The 17,500-nt window shown below is 44.1% G+C and overlaps 1 protein-coding gene and 1 long non-coding RNA gene across 2 annotated transcripts; one reads left to right on the top strand and one right to left on the bottom strand.

Annotated features, from left to right (window-relative positions):
• Positions 1-714: 714 nt before the first annotated feature.
• Positions 715-7,148, top strand: LOC142883975 (uncharacterized). The gene is made up of 3 exons (XR_012926100.1): positions 715-871; positions 6,266-6,485; positions 7,015-7,148. It is a non-coding gene; the product is annotated as an uncharacterized LOC142883975 (long non-coding RNA).
• oaz2a (ornithine decarboxylase antizyme 2a) lies at positions 2,324-13,827 on the bottom strand. Its single transcript, XM_076019326.1, is given in 6 exon segments — positions 2,324-3,704; positions 4,382-4,467; positions 5,262-5,434; positions 7,083-7,163; positions 7,165-7,231; positions 13,591-13,827. Coding segments are annotated over 6 exon segments (654 nt in total). The 5' UTR covers positions 13,701-13,827; the 3' UTR covers positions 2,324-3,567.
• Between the last annotated feature and the right edge of the window lie 3,673 nt (positions 13,828-17,500).

Raw genomic sequence — 17,500 nt, 5'->3', positions numbered from 1 at the left:
AATTAAAACTTCCACTGATGCGAGTTAGAGACTTTGCACAACTAGTAGTTTGTGCAAAGGAGCTCATTCACAAATAAGAAAAGCCATCAGTGATCGAAGCTTCCGTTCACACCAAAATGCTGAGTTGAAAAAAAAAAAAAGACCATTCATTCATTCATTCATTCATCTTCTATACCCGCTTATTCCTATTCAGGGTCATGTGGGTCTGCTGGAGCCTATCCCAGCTGTCTTAGGGCGAACTTAGGCAGGGTACACCCTGGACAAGTCACCAGTTCATCGCAGGGCAAAAAAAAGACCATCCACTCGAAAATCAGATCATCTTATGAAAGAGGATCTTTCTACCATTAAAGCTGCTAAATGGGCCTCAGGGTGAGATTATTTGTGTCAGAAGTCATTTGTGTCAGGGAGTGTTATGACATAATACAGCGCAGATGCTTCAAGAGGAGCAGTTTTGAAAGGGTGCGCACTGCTGGTTAAGGCCTCGGTGAGTCCTGCAGCTGTGCGAGGCTCTTACGAGGGGATTAGTTACTGGCCGGCTTCGCTTTAACTCGGCTAAACACATTCTGGAAAGCGAGATGCACGGACGCGTATATATAGACATTTTCCGAGAATTGCCGTGTTGATGAGGTAACCAGCCTCAATCTCATGCACTTTCATATAAAGTCATTATGAGATTAAGGCCGGGAGGTGGAAACGAGCCCCTGAGATTAACAGCTTGGACGCCTGACTTGAGGACGGGTACGGACGACACCATGTCACCACAAGATGCACTTATGTCAGGAGAGGTGTTTGTTTGGAGTGGTGGCTTTCTTTTTGCAGATACTATCAAGAAGCATCAGCCATTAAAACAAACAAATCCAGAAAACCACAGGTATGTGCTTTTGTAAACCAAGCATGTTAATATTAAGAAAACATGGAAAAGTTGCTGTTTCGGCAGACAGTTTTTTAAAATATTGTTTTAACGTCTTTGTTGTAATACACCTTTCTACCACTAGTGTAGCGCAGACACAGAAATGAACATTTCCAAGTGTGCCAACGTCTGAACGTCTGATTACCACTAACTACCATTAAGCCAACGGGTCTGGGGGGGGGGGCTGTTTGGCCCACTGGGGCTCCTATAGGACAGGTGGAGTCACTGTACTGCAAGAAAGGGGATCAAAATGTTGCTGCTGCTGAATAGGGGACAACTATGGTGTGACGGATGAGTCCACCTTGACCCAGTCACTACAAATAGTGTAGATCAGCACGGCAGTGAGCGGTGATGTGCAGCAGGCTGAGCTGCTTGGAGATTAACACCTGAGTCAGCAGTCGTCAGGCAGTTTCCTACAGCCACCATGCTTGAAAACAAACCCTCTAATTAGATTTATTAATAATGATATTTTCTAATGAAAAAAACAAACAAACCATGAGACTAGTTATTGCTTTTCCAATGTTGCTGAAAACAGCCCTTTGTGATGTCACAAGGACAGTTTTTTTTTTTGTTTTGTTTTTTTTATTATTTGGCAGCCACTCCACCACAGAGGCCAGGGTGCGAATGAAAAGAATTGAAATATGGGCATAATGTGCCATCTTCAACTTTTTTCAAAAGGTCCGCGACAGTATCTCAGATCCACAGGCTTCACTTCACCCTGTCTCTCTTTCTCTGTAAAAAAAAAAAACAAAAGAAGAAAAGGCAATCACACAGATATTAGATAACAATTTTTTTTTTATTACTTTGCCTCTCCAAAAACAAAATTTTCCAGAGTATACAATTGTTGATTGTCATTGATTAGTTAGTAAATATGTCACAAAACAAGAATGACTCCCTACACTATAAAGTAAACATTTGAGAAATACATGTACATAAAAATAGACCTCTGAGAAAAACAAAACAAAAAAAATCATCATGACAATTGCTAACAGCTTTAAAAGTCAGGGCTGAATCAGTAGAGACGTCCCAGCACCGGCAAAGCAGACCACCGACGTGATTCTGAGGGCTGTTTGGGGAACGAGGGTCTGTTTTATTTATTGCTGTTGATATCGCGTGGAAATGAACGTTTTAACTTTCAGACAGAGTCGAGTCTTTGGTGTTTATTTTGAAAGAAAACAAAATGCAACAAGCTGCGCGGGATTTCTCCCGTCTCTGGATTCTATTTACATATAACGCTAATAACCTGAAGTTGCTTGTGAGGGGGGGGGGGGGGGGGGGTAAAATCTAGTCAATGGAAACATTCCCCAATAAGACTCCGAGAGTATAAAACATTAGCATTGCACTGTCCTGATCAGGCACGAAAAGCCTTGGTATATTTCTTTTCTTTTGTTTTTTTTCCTTTTGGCCGAGCTGTAACCGGTGAGGAATGGAACGACTAAGACGTGAGCAGCTGATCAGCCTCGGATCTGTGGAAAGCTCTCGTCTGTCGGCCGCTCGAGTCCCGGCATGTTTCAGCAAAACCTACCACGCTGCGCCGAAGGCATTTTTTAACACCGTCTTGAAATTGAAAAAAATAATAATTACATAAAAAAAAAAAAAGAAAGTCGCGGTTGCACCAGTTTGAATGGAACTCAGGGAAGACATTTCAAAATTTTATCGTCTGGAGTGTCGCAGACAATAAGAATAAGCGAATTAAAAAAATGCTTTCATCCCAAAATGATGCGGCTTGATGAGAGACTAAACGGGGTGGAACCTTCATTTGATCCAAACATTAAGGTTCCATAAGCAACTATAAAGTCAAGAGGGTCACTTTTTAAAACGGTTTCACTCGAGAACGGAGTAAAACAATGACGTCATCCTCTGCAGCTTGTCAGTGAGTCTCCGTCAGCCGTCAAGACTGAGCAGAGACCCCGAGGAGAGTCACAGCCAAGCAGACGATGACGACGACGACGACGACGACTACCTCTACTGACAATGAACACCTGGGGTTGCCAGGTAAGCCTTTGACACAAGTGAGGACGCTAAAAGAAGAAAACAGTGGACAGACTGTTTGGGGGAAGATGAGCAGAGAAATCAAGCGTTTCATGTGCTGGAATGATGAGCTTGTCAAACATCTGGGAGAAGTGAACAGGAATATTACGATGTATTGTGGCAGACACAGACGAAAGTTGTCTGATGTTTTTTTTTTTTTTTTTTTTTTTTTTTTTTAAAGAACCAAACCCAAAAAGTCTTCTGAAAATCTCTACAGACATTGTTTGTACTGGGAGAAGCACACGGATCAAAGTCTTTGTCCTTAAAAAAAGAAAAAAGCTTGAAGCTGTCGGAGGAGAGATATGCTGACTTTCATTGTGAAACTCCACTTCACTCCGAAATCGCACAATAGTCTCGACGATGGCACCACAAAACGAGTGAAGCGGCAGACGACTCACACGACGATCGGGTGCAGAGCGACTCCACTTCCTGATTGTCTGGTGAACCTGAGCCGCCAAAACACAAGCCTTTAAAAACACCGGTTTACTTAAAAAAAAAAAAAAAGAGGAAAAAGAAAAAAAAAAGACCCTTCTCAGTTGATGAGAATGATGAAGAAGGGGTGAGGAAGAGGGGTGGAGGGGTATGCTGGGTGGGAGAGGGGAGGCGTCGGGAGGCCGCGAGGCCGCTCACTCCTCGTCTGAGCTGCTGCTGCTGCTGTCCAGAGTGTAAACCATGAAGACCAGGTCGGGCCGAGCCGGGACACTGGGGCTGCCCGGCTTCACCATCTCGAAGCCCATGTAATGGAAGGTCTTGATGACGGAGGCTGGGGGAGAAGACAGGAGCGGGGTCAGTGCGCTGATCGCTGAGCGTTCCTCTCACGGCTGCAGAACCACTTGAAAGGCATCATATCAGCTCATATCAATGCATTCCTAGCGAGACTGAACACAGTGAGACTGATGAGGTTCTCCTCAATGATTGGCTCCAGCAGAAGCTATGATATGTAATATATACATATATATATATATATACATATACATATACATATATACATATACATACAGTAAACATACATAAATATATACATATATACATATGTCTACATATACATACATATACATACATATATATACATATACATATATATACCTTCCAGATATGTATATATATATACACACACACACACATATATGCATATGTATTTACATATATACATATAAAAATACATCAACATATGTACATAATATATACACACACACACACACATATACAGTATATGTATATTTATATATGTACATATAAAAGTCTATAACATAACGTAGTCCCTCAGCTACAATTACAACATGTGTATATTCTAGATAGTGGACAAAATCAAGTTTGTGGAGCAAAAAAAAAAAAAAAAAATCAATACTGTAAAAATCGTTAACATTGACTGGGTGCTTACAGTACATTAACTGATTTACAAGAACAGCCTGTGACGTGACGAAATGAAAAATCACTCACAGCGATCCTCCCTGCCCTTCTGGAACCACAGGAAGACGCTGGCAACTTTGAGCTTCTCTTCGGCAAACTCCAGCAGAGCGATTAGCCTGAGGACGGCAGAGACACAGGCAGGGCGAGTCAGCGCGCAGGCCGAGGGAGCAGCAGTGACGCACTCTCTTTTCCCTCTTTACATAAGTGCTGCAATTTTATATAATAATGCAGAGGCAGCAGCGGAGCCGGCTGCGGTAACAGCTGGCCGAGCGCCTGCCAGGCGGCAGGCATCGATTGCAGCCGAAACGCGCAGGCCAAACAGAATCCCAGGAAGTCGCCCACATCCGGTTTGACCTTGAACGCACCGCAGTCAGCGAGTCCAACGCGGCTGCTGTCACTACTGTCAGCCTTAGCAATCCATGTTTCAAATGTCCTATCAAGACAGACTTCACACAAGCTAATGACCCAAATCCATCTATTGATGTCCATTCAAAGCATATTTAGCCCTCTGTTTGTGACCTCCAGCAAAATGCTCAGTTTTTGCTTTGCGCTGACGGTGCGTTTAGAGCCTTCAACGTCTTTTAAAAGGGAATTAAAATAAGGGGATCGGACTCAGCGGTTGGAACCAACACTTGGCCAGGGGTGTCATCATTAACCTGGTAGAGGACTCTGTGCCCTTTGTGACATCACGAGGGGCACAGTAAAATCATACTTAGGGCTTGACTCTGAATGATTAACGAAAGGCAAACTTAGGTTTTGAAATCACAAAACTGATTCGCGATTCAAAGGTCCGGTTAGCCAGAAGTGAAAACATCACAGGTACTTTCACCAAACTTTCAGTAAAGTTTTTCGTCTTCGCCTGGATCGTCTGTTTGACTCAGATCAGATGTTTTCATTGCCACTTCCTTACCCGTCTTTGCTGCCCTCCACCAGCGGCCCAGCCGGTATTTCCAGGAAGAGGCTGTCCCCTGACAGAGCAGTGTCCCAGAATGCCGAGCGGCGCTCGCTGATCTGGTATTGGAAGTGGATAGAGGAGGGGTTCCCACTCCCTGGAGCGGCCTGCGTCACTGTTAGCTTCTCATCCTGGTTTATCACAAACGACACGAGGGAGGAGAAGGTCAGCCGTCGCAGTCGCATTCATTCCCTTTTTTTACTTCAGCACCAAATCATCTCAACGAGGGTCCATTTTCCGACGCTGCGCCGCGGCAGCCTCGCAGCCGCCAATATTGACAAACAGGACGTTAAGATGAGCGCTGCGAGGAAGAAACGCTTCCTGAATGTCACTCTGAGAAACAGGAAACGGTCGCTGTGTCACGGAGAAGAAGCAGCGTCAAAGCTGTGATGCAACCGCCATCAGCGTTATTACAGCTCTCTGGTTGCTCACACGTTCAACGCTGCCCAGCTCAGCAGTGCCAGGAACCCGCCAGCTGCTTGTCGAGCCGGCAGTCTACCTGCCGGAGTCTGCGCAGGTTTGAAAAACGATCTGGTGTACAGGGCGACTGTACCGCTGTCAAATATTTATGGAAGGGCGATGAATGATAAATTGTGCAAGGGCTTGAGAGTTGCACTCAAATTAAAATGCGGCTCACAATTCACAGTGGGTAAAGCGAGGAAACGTGTCCGCGGGGGAAACGAGGTTTCCGCTCCGAGGACAAACATGACGATAATGTCGAGGGGGTTTTTTGTGGCGGGCAGGGAGGGATGTGAGGATGACAGCGGTGACCGATCTGTCTGATCCCTAAATCTCTAATCCGCGGGACGGTCACATGTCTGGGGCACAAACGGACGCAGGAGGATTTGTTTGTGGAAAAGTGGTTCACTTTTCTGGGACATTTTGTCATGTGATTTTTTATTTTTTTATTATTTTTTTTGTTGTTGTTCTTTCTCTGAACTCTGGATGGCGTGCGTATAAAGATGCCCGCTCTTCAGAGAGCGAAAGAGGCAGGTGAGCCAACTCACGATGATTATGATTAGTAAGAGGCGGATTAAAGGATTTTGCAGGTCTGGAACGTGACTCTAGCAAAACGCGACTGAGGTGTGACTGGCGGGCGACTGAGGTGTGACTGGCGGGTAACAACGGGCTCTGAGATGTGACGGAGGGGCCGGAGCAGCAGCAGATGGATGGAGTGTTTTGGTGAGCCACCTCATAGGAGGAACCAAATATCAAGTGATGAAGTAGAAAATACGGGCTTTCATGTCAATTGAAATGAACAAAGTGTTCAAACAAAATATGTGTCTTTGAAGCCCCACTGTAATCAACTCTGTATTGAAATACTCTACAGCTATTTTACGACTTACTTACTATTCATATAATTTCTTCAATCCCGGCGGGCCGGATTAAAATGCCTAACTGGCCACATGTGGCCCCCGGGTCGTAGTTTGCCCCTTGCCTGTCATTGTGGTAATTGACTGAGGTGCTTAGATCAGTGGTTCTGAACTGGTGGAGTCACAAATTTATTTGCCAGCACTCAAATTTATTCCATAAAAATAAAACCACAAGCCTGTCCCTTCATGTATGGTAAATAAATGATTGGAATGATTGAATTGAACTGCGTGTCCTGCAAAATAAATGCCCCAAAATCTTTGCTCTAAAAATATTTCTATTTTAAAATTCCCTTTAAAAAAAAAAAAGAAGAAGTAAAGATCTCATCTTTGCATGACAGGTTCCTGCACGCAGATGCTCGCAGGAAGCTCTGAGTTTGCGTGGTTGCCGAGCGCCGAGGCGGCTCACCTGATGTAGTAGCACGCCGAGAGAGTGATCCCTGACCGTCCCTCGCCCACCCGGGATCTTCACTTGTGGGTGAGGGGCATCAGGAGCACCACAGAGGCCCCGGAGACTGAGGGATGGAGCAGTGGTGCCTGGAGCCCACTAACCAGGAGCTGCAAGGGAGAAGGAGAAGAGGAGGGTGTGGGGGGTCAGTGTTGGAGAGAGTCTCACCAAAAGCAAAGAGACCGCACACTTCTACACAATGAGGATGCCAACCAAATCCCTTCCCCTTTTTCTTGGCAAGACGCTGTGTTGTTTTTTTTTGTCCTTTTCCTTTCAACCTAATAAACATAAAACTCAGACGCGTCTGCAACAATTTCATTTCACTTCTGTTTTTTATAAAGGAAGCAGACATCGGGGTCCTGTTTCGCAGCTGTGAGCTTGGCCGTTCAAAGCCAGACTCCGCCAGCAGGGCGGCGAGCCAAAGCAAAGCGAGCAGGCGCTGTTGGTGTTGGCGCAGCTCGGCTCTCTGGGGGTGAACGCCCAGCCCAGCGTCCACCGTCAGCTGGGTCGGACCGCTGAGAGGGGAGTTCACAGGTCCTTCATCAATGTCACTCACACCCAATGTTGTTATTATTATCATTATTATTATTTTTTTTTTAATGGGAATGATGTTTTGAGTCAAACTGCACAGCCATATCCTGTGATCACAGGAGCGCTAAAGTAGCCTACACTTCAGTAGCCAATAGTACCTTTCCATGACAGTTTTTCGCAAAATAAAAGCCATATTTCTAAAAATCGGGATTTACAGGTGTTTTCATTCAGTGGTGTGAAGCGCATGAGTCGTAATTCTCGTAAAATCTCGTACTGCGAGATTTACGTTTGCGTTTGTTTTGTTTACGTTTGTTTGCTGTCAAGAATGGTTTGTTGTGTTTGTTAATGGAAACGCCGCTTGTGACCCGCTGTGCATTTTCTAAGGATTTTCTTTTAAGGATTTTTTTCCCCATTGAAATTTTAAGTCACAACAGGGCACTCCAGAATTTTTACAAGGGCTAAAAAAACAAAAAATAAACACAGGAACAAAAAACATCATCACAGCTCCCATTAACACTGAAATAATAGTATTAATTTGGGGGTAAATTAACAGCGAAAAACAAACAAAAAAAAAAAGTCAAGAAACGATGTAATTGCATTTCACAGTGGCAGGACTGCATTCTCATACAGGTTGACACACGCAGGCAAAACCGCTCACACACTGAATGTGTGTCAACCATAATTAGTAATCACAGGTGGGCAGGGTGAAGCTGCGACGCCTTCCTGTTGCCAACTCAACAATTTGGCTTCATTTCGCTGACAAACACCTTGAGAGAAATGAGAAGTTAAAATCGTGTCTAGGTGTGAAAAATGAAATTGAAAGAACTCCATCCCGCAGCCAATCCCCAGGCATGTAAAGTACGGCCGCGCCTCGACTCATCAGCTCAAGTCAGTCAGTCAGTCATCCAGTTTGTCAGGTCCGCTCAGCTATAAATAGATATAGACATATTTCCCCTTCCCTGTATGTGAAATTATAGAAATATCTAAGACGTTGCGTCGTGGACTAGTTGTTGTTGTGACATTCAGAGAGCTCTTGGTTGCCTGCCTGCCTGCCAGCCTGCGCTGGTAGTCATGCATCATAAACAAGTGTCATGATCTGTAAACACCTCTGCAAATAGCCCAGGAGGCTCTTGGGAACATCCATCTTTGGCCTTTACGAGCTGCGGCCGTGCATCTCCGACCAGATACAATGGCAGCCGATCGTCGCTGCCAGACGCGCACGAGGGCAAGACGGCACGTCAAATCCTGACCTTCGGCCGTTAGCGGCCCCCTTAGTGACATCACAAAGGACATATTTGTCTTTCTGACAACTGAGGCAAACCGAAGTGGAGGACTTTTCTCTTTTCTAGGTAGTTCACCCAGGGCCACGTTAAGGTTAGACTACAATAGCTGCGTTTCCATTACCCCTAGAATTGTGCAAAACCTAAATATCGCAACTGCGAGTGGAAACTTCCGAAAACCTCTCAAATATCGCTGAAAGGTTTTTACGCTGTCATGGCTTTTCAGATGTAGTGATGCAGATGTGCATCGCAAAAGTTTCATGGAAACACTTTTTTTTTCGTGATTACACGCCAGCGGCCGTGACGTACGGGGGTCACATGACCAGTTCGCTTCGAGCGAAAATGGCACGTTATGTTTGGACGGAGGAGGAAACTGAATATTTTTTAAAAGTAATCAAAGAGAAAAATATAACAACCATTCTTGTTGTGAGATCAGACATGAGGGTTTTCAGTCCCAAGCGGCTGCGACTCATATTTGGACCAACCCGACCTAAAGTGCTTAACATGCATGTTTTTGATGGTGGGAGGAAACCGGAGTGGCCAGACAAAAACAACAAACAAACAAACCCTCAGACAAACACGGGAATAACATGCAAACCAGAGAGAGAGAGAGAGAAAAACAAGAGCCAGAGCATCGAGCTGTACGAGCTCCTGGGTCATCTTTGCAAACATAAACTAGAGGACCAAATTAAACAAAGAAAGGAATCCACCACATCTAACACCGCTAACTAACCCTGAGACAGCAGTGTTTGGTGTAACCACAATGTTGGCAGTGACCCATTACAGTAGACAAGACGGGCAACTTTTCTTGTGTTTGTTTTTTAATTTATGTGCCCCCGGCGAAAAGGAAATGTGGAACCAGGAAGCGTAAACAAGCGCGGACACAGGTGGAAGACGTGATAAGCGGTGAGGTCGGAGGCGCTCCGCCAGCCGCTGCTCCTCCACCGGAGGAGGACAGGAGAGCCTCCTGTCCTCGGCTGATATGTTGTTTTGGAAGACGACATGTCGGTGCTCTGACATTTCAGCCCCCCCACAACCCTCCACCAAGTGAAGACATGGGTAGGAGCAGCCTGCAGCCCCCCCACCCCCCCCCCCACCCAACAGGTCACTAAAGTCACACTAAAAACAGAATATGGGTTAGCACTGTAAAGGGCGTTGATCCAATTGCCTCAAACGGCTCTGGCTTAAAGGTCAAGTGTCAGTGCATTAGATAATATTTTTTTTTTTTATTATTACTTTTTATTTTTCACAATTTTCTTATTTTAATCAACTGGATTTTTCCAACATATTTTGTATTATTTTGCCATAATTTACTGTGATTTTGAGCTGCGCGTGGTTTTTCTCCCCTCGATCCACTGTGTTTGCTCTGGACAGCAAGTGCAGTTTGCCTGCACCAGTATTTCCAATCATCGTCATGTTGACAGACTTGCAAAACAGCAACGACCGCAACATTCAGAAACCGTTCAGCTCCGTGTTTTGGTTCAGGAATTCTACGTTGTTCTTTACGACCTTGGCAGCGTCTCGGGCTGCTGCTGCTGCTGCCGCTGCCGCTTCAACACAATATTCAGTGTTTCACGACGTTTCAGAATTGTGCACTTTCATCGTCTTTTATGCGTCCGTATCCTCGTGATGAACCAGATGAAGATAAGATCATTTCTTTTTGCAAGAGGTTTGAAAACCAGAGCTTAAATCAATTCTGATGACACTTTGGAACAGAGAGTTCTTTTGTCAGTGAATCGAGGAGCACAGGGAGATGAAAACGATTACAATGAGAGCTGAGACTAGACATGAAGCACTGGCAAGACAGGTTTCCGAGAAGGCAGGAAGTTAAGTGTCTAAACATTGGAAAAACATTCAACTCAAATCCAAACTGATTCAATCTGACGTCTTACAATATTAGTTTTAGTTGGTCAATCAGAGGGTTAAGAGGAACTTATACAGTTAAAAATGTGGGTTTATATATAAAAAAAAAAGTGCTTGTTCTGCGAAACGTCTACGCGTCGGTGGATGCAGGAAAGTAAACCAGAGGGTCCTCGGACCGCCGATGACCCCGGAGGTTTGGCATGGACGGCGTTTCGGAAAAGATGTCCAGACAGAAACAGGAAAGAGTCACGTGGTCTGAAACCTGAGCGCGGTTCAACACGAGCCCGTCAGAATGTTCTGCTTTTGACCTCCGGAGACAAACCCAACATCGCCGAGCAGGTTCGCACGGTCGTCGAGCTCGAGGCCCGTCTTCCAGAGGAACTATGAATAAATAGATTGAAAAAAAAAATTGCACACACGCCTCACGCCTTTTGATGTTACAATTTGCTGGAAGAGCCTTTCTGACACGCTGCTACGCGATGGCCTGAAGCTCAAAGTCACAGGCTAATGGCCGAGACTCACACAGTCCTGGCTGCGTTTTCCTCAACTGAAAATAAGCAGTGTTGGGTGTTGGTGGTATCTCTTACATGTTTGTATTACCTCCCCCCCACCCCACATATTAGTTTGATTTATTAAGGCCTAATGTGAAACTAGCCGGTTTGCTACCCAGTTAGAAAAGTTGTGGGATATTGTGATAAAACTTAAATTATTCAAACAGTGCTTAGTGGTGCAAGACAACACAAACGGTGAATGGAAAATGATCTTACGAATTCAGGGTTTTTTTCCCCCCCTCACCCTGTCAAAGCCTATTAGAGTTGTATCTGCCAGTGCATGGACACGTCTTTGGCAAGACTCATTCATTTTTTTTCTCTTGGATGCATCCAGAACATGCCCGCTTACAGTTTCAGTGGGTGACGCCAGAAACGGCAAACCAGGCTGCCAGCTGGAACCGGCCCGGCCCGGCCCGGCTTGGCACACCCCGCGCTGCGCTTACGTTATGGAAAATTTAACAGCCTTTACATTAAGACGGTTCCAGCGAGTGCGAAAGAGAGCGGCAGCAGTCTTGCCGCCACTAAATGAGGGGCACTTTGGTTTCACTCGGGTGGCTCAGGTTAGATAACGCAGCTGGTTCCGAGTGAACACACACACACACACACACACACACACACACACACACACACACACACACACACACACACACACACACACACACACACACACACACACACACACACACACACAAAAATTCAGATGATGCTTGAGAAGCGAAGTGAATCAGCAGAGGGAGGAAGAGAGGAGGGGCGACCCGGGGGGGGGTGGGGGGGGGGGGGTTATGTAACCGGGGCTGATGTAGGCCAGTTGATGCCTTCAGCTGACAGGGTTGAAACAGTCACAGTGCAAAATATAGTCGGCGCTCTGGCTCACTGGGCCGGTTGGACATCTACCCGCCACTCGTTGTCAACAAGATTAACCCACAGAGGTCAGTGGCAGAGCTTTTCTTTTTTTTTTTTTTAAAAAAAAAAAAGAGCAGAAGAAAAGCAGAAGACTAATAATTACAATTTGGCCACATCATAGCATGAAAATGCATTTTTTTTACTCTACTGAAGAAAAACATTAGCACGGCATTTTTGTGAACGTCTATCTGCAGCCATTTAAAAAGATGCAAAATACAATTTGAGAAATTATGTTGTAATTTTGGTTGTTATAATATATGAAGTGGGCTGGGGTAAAAGTTTAAAAGGCCCTGCATTATGCAATATTCACTTCTCAGTTTCCCTTACGGGTGACAGTGCAAACACCTGCAGCCAGGTGCCCAGGAGCGGCACCTCGTGCACGCCAACTTGTTTGCGTTTGCTTCACACAACAGGGCAGTTTCACCTGGATCTGGAGGGCTTTATGTTTGCTTCTTAGTTTTTTTAAGAATTAATGATGCTTGGTTGCTGTGCCAGAAGCCAGGACAGAAATTAAACAAAGCTTTGTTCGGTGGGCTTATTGTTTGTAGGATTTTTCTTTTGTTTTCTTTCTTCTTCTTCTTCTTCTTTTTTAAAATTAAATAAATAATTGACAGTTTTTAGAGGAGTGCAGTTCCCAGTGCAGACATGTAGTCCTTCCTTATTCAATTATAGCACAGCTCTTCGGTAACCTAAAAAGAAAAACCCCTCTGACTATTTGTTGAAGGAAATGGTAGAACACTGAGAGGCGAATACATTTAAATGTTAACTCAAATAGGAAATGTGTGCAAAATGTTCCCAGTGTGCTTCAAAACACTCAGTCGAAGACCTTACAAGCTGCAAAAGGCCTACTGATTAAAGTATAACATTAAATTGTGCATGCAGTTTATTGCATGTTTTCCAAGTTGGGAGACAAAACACTAATTACACGTTGAGCAAAAACATGGGCTTTAAATTCTGATCCCCGCTGACCTTCCGGACTCTCCACACACGCATCACATCGAGCCACTAAGCGGTTTAGTTGATGTTTGGCTCGTTTGGCTTGCTAGAAAAATTACACTATGGGGGCAAAATATCACATTGTCTCTTGTTTGTTTAACTTAACTGAACTGTTTTGGCAACTCTTGCATCAGAAAACACACTGCAAGGCAGAGTGGTTTCTAGACAGTAACATCACGGTTTGGCAACTTTCACAAGCATTTGTCCATAACGACATAAGAGCTAATTAAAAATGTAAATAATAACCATAATAATTAATTAATAATATATATATTTAAAAAAAAAAAATCATCCTTCAGAGTTTCGTCCAGTGACGTTTCTAGAAAAGCGCGAGCATCTTCCTACCTTTCCTCTGTGTTCGGCATGACAGCTTCCAACAAACAGTCGTCCCGGCCTTCCTTTTCGCAACTAATACAACTTCTGCTGGACAACACCACGGCGGAGGACTTCACCATCCGTAAGGCTGGGTTTTTAAAAAGAAAGAGTCGTTGTTGTGTATTTGTGTATGAGAGGTGCCGCCGCTCTTTGCGAGTATCTCCCACCTCCGCGTCCGCTCAGCTCAGCCCAGCCCCGACTCTGCCGACTGCTGCGGCACGGCGGAGGCTTTATAGCTGCAGCAAAGCATCATGGGTAACCACTTCAGGAAGCGTTATGGAGTAAACAAACTTTTACGAGACGTTGTTACGCCTCAGAATACTTGTAGAAACGAGAAAAGAATTCGTCGGTTTTCCCTGTTATGTAACTGTTGGCTTGTCTTTTAGACTTAGATTCTTCTGTTTTTTTCCCCCTCCCTGTTAATAATCTTCCTGTTAGCCCTTATTTTGATGTTAAATACGAATAAGATAAGCAAAAAAGCAATTCGAAGCAAAAAAAAATAAAAAATAAAAAAATAGAAATTTCCTTTCGACAGAAATTATAGTTTAAAGATAAACAAATAACTTATTGTGAAAGATGGAACTTTTCTTTTCCTATGCAGCACATTTATTATAGGTGTCTGGCCAATTTAAAAACAACACAAAACCCTGAAATGTATTTAAATGAATATAAAGTTGCAGGTTGCATATAAGAGGTTCACAGTGGAGTGATCTTACGAGTTTGAAAAAAGACTAAATGAAAAAAACAAAAAGAAAACACTAAATGATTTATTCGATCGAAGGCCCTGGGGCAGTTTCAGGACTTGCTGGAGGGATTATACACTTCTCCTGGCCTGGAAGGTCCCCAAGGAATAGGAAAGTGTTGCTGGTTAGAAGGAGACTTGGAACAACCATGGCCTGATGCTGCCATGATGGTAAGATCCTTGTAAAATCTGGACTTTTAACGTAGTGAAACGTCTGACCTCTCAAAGTCAAAGCATTGTGGGTAAGGAAGATAGATTTAAGACACCAAAGAAAACAAACAAAACACAGATCGCCTTCTGGTTGTTTTTTTTTTTTTTGTCCACTGCAGTTGTCAGTCCTTGGCCAGTCCAGCCTAAGTTTGAGCGTAGACTCAATTATGTAAGGAAGAATGGAAAAGGGCCCGTGTGCCAAACAGATTATCAGATTAGTAACCAGATAGCAGCCTGGCTACTTGATCCTGGCACATCACAGCATAAATGTTTCCAGCCCTGCTTGCCCGGGTCAGTCTGGGACGTGGGGGTCACCACCACCTACCAGTCGCTGTAAAGCAGCACCGTCGTGATGTAACAGCGGGTGGAGTAGATCTGTTTAGTATAAATAACAGCAACCGTGACTCACCCAGACCACCAAGTTTTTCCTGGAAATACTCTCTGGGTATAAAAAAGTCTTTCTTATTTTTACACTAACCAAGAGATGGGACTTCTTTTTTTTGATCGTCTTCCTCGGTGTGTCTTGGCGATTAAACTGCTTTGGTAACTGGAAGTCACCACCCTGCAGTGTGTGAATCAGAACGGGACAAAGTGACAAAAATGCAAGAGCAAGAATAAAAGAGATCAAGGGAACGTTTTGGAAGGATTTAGGAGAAATTACATGCATGTAGGAGAGGATACAATCAGGAAAAGTATCCCCTCTGTATTGTGTTAACTGAATGCTGTGATGATTTATGGTCCTTCATTTCATTCCAACCACCAACCAACGACACAGATTTTCATTAGATAACTTTATCGATGTCCATAGAGAGATTTAATGGAAGAAAAACAATCCCAACCATCTACACTGGCTAACCAAGTACAATGACAAAGTGAAAACATAGTAGGGCTCATAATAAAGTTGCAAGGGCAACATTCGCTCAGAGCTCAGGTTGATTAAAACGGTCGACTGGAGGCTGATTTACTCTTTGGGGGAGAGAGTTTGATTAGTAGGTCATGTTTTTAATTCCATCTCACTGAAACTGCCAACAAATATTAAGGCCATATTAAGGTCAAATTCTTGGCCTTGTTTTTTTCCTAATGCAAGGAATTCTGCTGAGCTGTTGTTTTCGGTGCCGACCTGTGTGTGTGTGTGTGTGTGTGTGTGTGTGTGTGTGTGTGTGTGTGTGTGTGTGTGTGCGTGTGTGTGCGTGCGCGGTTTACCCACTCTGCTTGCTCTGGCTTTCACATGACGAACTTAAAAACAGCGTGACCGAATTGAAAACGTGGCATTAGAATATCAGAGTGGCCAAGACAATGCTTCCAGTTGTCGGAACATATATTTACTGCATCTTCTTACAACGCTTTAGTTGAATGAGACAAAGGCTTTTTTTTTTTTTTTTTTTATTATTAAACTTTCCACCTTGTTTGCCCTGTTTACAGGCACACAGAAACATCCAAACCATGCAAATATTTCGGAAGGAAATGGCAGAGCTCCTGCTTTGCATATCGTTGCAAAGCTTCTAACATTTCATCGAACCCCTCCGGTCTTAATACAGCATTTTGCACCATATGCAACCTAATCTTCTTTCATATGACATTGTAGCATAATGCAAATCATTATATTAGTGTTATAAGGGACATTTTAAAGGGTATAGAGCAGGGGTGGGCAAACTTTTTAACTGGTGGGACACAATGGGTTCTAAAATTTGACTGAGCAGCCAGAGCAGGAGCAGATGGATGGAGTGTTTTGGTGAGCCATCTCATAGGAGAAAAAATACAGGAATGTGCAGAAAACAAGCTTTAATGTCTATTGAAAATGAACAAAAGCAAAGGAACGACAAAATGTCTGTCTTTGATGCCCAACAGTATTTACCTCTTTATTAAGATGACTCTTAAAACACAGGAAAAAAAGGAAGAAATACAGCTATTTTATACTATTAATATCATTTCTTCAAGTATAACAGGCCGAATATAGTTCCCGGGCTGTAGTTTGCCCATTCTTGTTATAGAGCCTTAACTTATTGTTCACCATGTGGCCAAAAAACTGTTCAGAAAATCACAAACAGTAAGCCTGTCCCTTTTATTTATTATTATTGTTGGGAGCAGATTGGGTTGTGGGGTCGGCTGTGCAATCTGAGCCCAACTTGTAGCTCAGGTGAGCATCTTCAGTTTCCAGGACAGGCTGTCCTTGGTGAACTCCGGCTCTGCGTCAAGCGGAGCCGTGACTGGGGCTCCGGCTGAAAAACACGCCGTCTCCCCTTACAGTCTGTCACCTCCGTAACTGTTTGAGACACCGCTGACCTGGTAAATCCGTTTTGTCTGTCCATCTCATCGCGGTCCGAGACAAAAGGCAGATCGTGTGAACAGCACGAGACACCTTATCCCCCGCCCAGAAGGATGAAATATTCAGCTCGGTGGGGAAAACCGTCTCAAAAGCATGGTTGTGCGAGGATTGTCTCGTTCCTTGGCTCGTGTTGATGTTTGAAAAGCGAAATGAGCTCCATGACTTGTAGTAACAGGGAGGTCAAGATGCTTCAATTTTCCTTTTTGTTATAAACAACTATTCATCAGCTGTGTGAACACACAAGACAGTTCACTATTCAGTTTTTTGGGGTGTTTTTGAGTGTTTACACATTTGTTTTACTGCATGATCTTACTGTACAGCCTGCAGGTGGACCACCACTCAGGTCAGGCGAGACGACGGCAAACATGTTTGTGCAGCTGAAAAAAGAAAAGAAAATGACCTATCTTATTTCTTTGCCTTACACGTACGTCAAAAAAAATGCTTTGTGAGCGATGGGAAACATCCGAACTAGGACACTTGCTCTGAATAAACAATCCTCTGGTTTCACACTCGTAGCCAAAAGATCTTCAACACGAGAAGAGAGGAAAAAATGGAGAAGTACCTCGTGTTGTTTTGCAACTGCGTGTGCGTGCATGAGTGCG

This window comes from Nelusetta ayraudi, unplaced genomic scaffold, assembly GCF_046127955.1.
Source record: "Nelusetta ayraudi isolate G7.1 ecotype Tasmania unplaced genomic scaffold, CSIRO-AGI_Nayr_v1 ptg000009l, whole genome shotgun sequence".
In the NCBI taxonomy this organism is placed as follows: Eukaryota; Metazoa; Chordata; class Actinopteri; order Tetraodontiformes; family Monacanthidae; genus Nelusetta; species Nelusetta ayraudi.
The sequence above is the reverse complement of the archived record's forward strand: the minus strand, read 5'-3'. Positions and strand labels throughout refer to the sequence as shown.